The following is a 4,236-nucleotide window of genomic DNA, read 5'->3' as shown; positions in this document are numbered from 1 at the left end:
AGATGCATCTATGAGATGGTTACATGTGTGATTATTATTAACCCGCAACATGGTGTTTGCGAGGTAACTTGCTCAATAATTTGATTTAGAGCATAATTTTCAGATTTTTTTTATTCAAGATAGTTCATCTTGATAAGTTGGTTTACATCACAATTGGTTTAGCAAAATGATTTATTGAGTGCCTCTACTTAATAGCTAAACAATTGCTTATGAGAACAAAGTTATCTATATCAATTGGGTATACGTTATATACCAAAGTATATTATTTTCTCCCCTCACAAGTGGTTCAGGGTCAGGAATCAAATAATTCCATCTTATTATTATTGATGTGCTGGGTATATTTTGATTAATACCATAACACACAAAGATGGGTTCTCAAAGTTGAGGAAAACAAGTTAGTTTTTCTAACACGAGGGGGAGACATGATAAATAGTTGAGAAAACGTTACATGGAATGAATTATCATTTGTACATCTAGATCCTCGAATAAGATAATATGAACTTGAAGTTCATAAAAGGATAATTCATTTGCAATATATTGCATGCCAGACGCATTTGCTGGCCCAAAGAAAGTAACTATATTCTCACTGCAAATGCTCCTATTAGAATAAGTCCTAGAAGGACAAAGTCTATAGTACGCTTAAAGCATATAGACAAATCGGTTTCAAATAAACTTCTTGATAAAGTGAAGTTATAAACGTCAATACCACACAAGAGGGGGGGGGGGGGGTGATTTGTGTGGTACCTAATTTTCGCGTTAGAAGAACCTGGTTCTTCTAAGTGTTCTAACTACAGCAGTTTGCGGAATAATAAATACTGAAAGTAAAGTGCACAGAGATTTTTACGTGGAAAACACCTGGCTCAAAAGGTGAAAAAACCACGACCTACTACTCAGTAGGATTTTCCCAAACTCCACTAAAATCACTGAGCCAAAAACTGCATTTACAAAACTCTTTGTAAACCTAAGGATTAACTCTAATCCCAGTGTAGCACACAGCCTCAACTGTTGTGACACTTTCAAGTTAACTCTAACTTGAATACTCAGAGTACCTAATACAATTTCTTCTAAGAAAGCTGAAAGGTACAATATGAAAACCTACTACAATTGAACTAGACTTAGAATAAACACAATGATGAAACTGGTTCTTCTATCTTAGTTCATGTAGCTTTAGACGTGCACACTTGTATCTCGCATATGTTGCTTGCAAATCAGACTTGATATTTTTGCTCTCAAATATGCTTAACTTTTGCTTATGTGCATTTTTTGTAAAAGAGAACAACTTGGTTATTTAATGGATTAGCAGTTAGAGTTTGATCGAGACTCCAATGCTTATCCGTAGTCGATTTAAGTCCTTAACCAATACAAACTCCCATCCTTATCCTAGCTTAGGATTGTGTTCTCTTATCATAAGGAGACTGTCCTTCTTAGAACTCAGTGCAACCTTTTCGATTTCATTCAGAAGATATTTGCTGCGTAATCTTCAATACATATCTTCCTCACGTGCCTTCCATGTGCAATGGTTATGACTAACTGTGTCTCCCAAGATGGACCAGGTCCTTCCCTGAGTTCATTTGTCAATCTTCAAAACTTCAACTGAACTTGGGCCAACAAATTCCCCCTTTTTGATGATGACAAACTCTGTGCTTTTAGTGATCAGGGAACCTGTGAAACTTAGCTGAAATATCAACCCTTAGAAAATTTTTAGAGAATTTTCAACTTATCATAAAGGCCAGATTTAAGTTAGGTCATAAACATCACTTGTTCAGATAATGAATTTAAGCACAATATCTTCCCCCTTTTGGCATCATCGAAATGTTGCATAAATAATGTGATCATTAGTACTCATGGCCACCGGGGCAACTGCAAGTGAACACATGCTTTAGTTAATCAGAAATCAACTCAACAAAAAGACCTATTAGGATCAGAATTAACAAAAAGCAAGAAAAGCTGCATTCATTGATTAGCAAGGTGTTTCTACAATGCAGTCCACAAGAAGAAAAACAAAATTACCAAACCATGAGCAAAAGAAAATAAACATCTAAAATCCCAAACTGGGTCACTGAGGGGGTCTAGACTGGTGCACACTAGGACAGGATATCTAAGGCTTAGAAGAGCTGGAGGGTTGGGTTTGTAGCAGATTGAGCATCTGTTGAAGCATGCCTTCATTTTTCTCCTTCTCCTTAGCAAGTTCAGCTCTCAACCCATTCCTTTCTCCCTCCAATTCAGCAACTCTGGCCTGAAGCCTTGCTATCTCAGCGTCTTTTGCCCCAACCTCCTGAACTAAGGCTCTGACCTTACTATTCACAGGAGTTTTTGCTGAAGAACCAGGTTCAACTGGAGCTGTACTGAGCATATAATCACAAGCTTGAAGGGTTTTGCTGCCAAAATGCTCTTTGCTCGAAGCCATTTCCCACTTTTTCAGGGGAACATTCAATCTTTCAAGTACAATTGTCAAGATAAATCCATAGGGAATGGCATGAGCTTTTGAGCCATTGAGTACCCTTTCAAGCAGCTTTACAATAAAGGTAGGCCAGTTGATCTGCTTCCCTTCATTCAGGCATTGCATAAGAACCAGATCCATATAATTTGCTGTATGCCTTCTTTCCTGTCTGGGTAGAAGGCATTTGTTGACAAATTCAAAAAGCACTTTGTGGTCTTGCCTCATTTCACTTTTCTGAACTGCCCTGGCCTCAGGTACCTCTTCATCTGTTGTGGTGTCACAAAAGTTCCTTGTGATCTGAAGATCAGTAGGCAACCCATCCAGGCAAGGCCACCTCTTCCTTGTATAATCATCATATCCCTCACTAGGGATGTCTAGAATCTTGCCCAGCTTTGTAGCATTAAACTTTACTTTGACACCTTTCACTGTGCTAGTCACCAGCCCATTCTTCACTGTCCCGTTTGCCATAAACTCTACAAGTCCATTCCTGGCCAATTTTCCATCCATATGAAGAACCATGACCTTCCAGCCCTGTGCTTCTAGTGCAGTCAGAAGCCTTATCATACCTGGCTCCTCCAGGTCCTTGAGTAGTCTCCCTTTCAGAATTTTCCTCTTGCCAAACATGGCATATCTGTCCTGTTCCTTCTCTGACTCATCTCCTTCATCCTCACTCCATTTATCATCTTCTTCAGCAATTTTCACTTGTTTTCCTTTTGCAGCTGACCTTGTTCTCTTGGCAAGAACATGTTCAGCAGGTACTGGCTTGGAGGGCTTCTTGGCAGAAGTCCTGGTTCCCTCTGATTTGGTAGTGGGAACTTCCACAGTAGTACTCCTTTCTAGATGGACCTGTTCCATCTCTTCTTCTTCCTCTTCAACCACAGCCTCCGAGCTTTCACCTATCTTTGCTTTCCCTTTCTCTTTCCTCTTTTTCTTACTTTCTTCTAAAGCCTTCTTCAATTCTACTTCACTTTCCCTGACCCTACTTCTAGTAGCTCTAATCCTAGGAATAGACTTGGGTGGTGATTGTTTGCTTTTCTTGGTTGGTTTGGATGCAGCAGGGGTCTTTTGTGAGGAAGCCTTGCGTTTCTTTGGGTCATAGCTGGCCCCCACTTCCTTCAACAAGTCAGCCAAACTCTCTTCATCAGATGAACCAGGTTCATCTTGTTGTTTACTCAGATTAATCAACACCTCAGCAGCCTCACCTGAACCACTTCCCCCTGACTTTGAGACTCCTTCTTCCCCACCCCCACATATGGCTAAAGGTTCCTTCTTCTTTTTCTTCCTCATTTTCCCAGAATCAGTCCCACCTACATCTCTAGCAGCCCCTATCAGAACAAATCAATTTTCCTCCCTTTCAACTACATCAGAAAAAACATAGCAAGATTTTACCTCTCTTTGGGTTTCTTGAGTTTTGGCCTGTTCAGAAGACCCAGGTTCATCTCCTTCACTGGTGGAGATGTAATCATCAGATTCAGAGCTAGAGTTGGTCTCAGCTGCTGGGCCTGCTTTCTTTTGACTGGACTGAAGTTTTTCATTCAAAGTTTTTCTCAAAGAACCTGTAGCTACAGTTTTTCTTGCTAGCATTTTCTGGCGATGTAATCTAGGTTTTAGGTTTTCGACTGGTGGCGTGGAAGATGAGGTGTTGGGAGTGCCAGGATTGTCTTGGGGATTTGTCATGGCGAGGAATTTCTGAAAACCCTAAGAGAATTTTGGTGGTGTGAAGAGCTTTGGAGAGTTTCAGAGACGAGAGAGAATTATCAGGGGTTTTGTGAGGAATTGATGATTATTGAGTGGTT

General features: G+C 40.1%; 1 protein-coding gene across 1 annotated transcript; it reads right to left on the bottom strand.

Annotated features, from left to right (window-relative positions):
- On the bottom strand, positions 2,099–3,727 carry LOC109232574. Its single transcript, XM_019398338.1, has one exon. It carries the CDS (start codon positions 3,725–3,727, stop codon positions 2,099–2,101), a length of 1,629 nt encoding a protein of 542 aa, XP_019253883.1.

The sequence above is a fragment of the Nicotiana attenuata genome, chromosome 9 (genome assembly GCF_001879085.1).
Source record: "Nicotiana attenuata strain UT chromosome 9, NIATTr2, whole genome shotgun sequence".
Lineage (NCBI taxonomy): Eukaryota > Viridiplantae > Streptophyta > Magnoliopsida > Solanales > Solanaceae > Nicotiana > Nicotiana attenuata.
Note: the sequence above shows the minus strand (reverse complement) of the source record. Positions and strands in the feature narration are given on the sequence as shown.

Coding starts and splice junctions, on each gene's coding strand:
- LOC109232574 (XM_019398338.1), bottom strand. CDS start 3,727: ATGAGGAAGAAAAAGAAGAAGGAACCTTTAGCCATATGTGGGGGTGGG.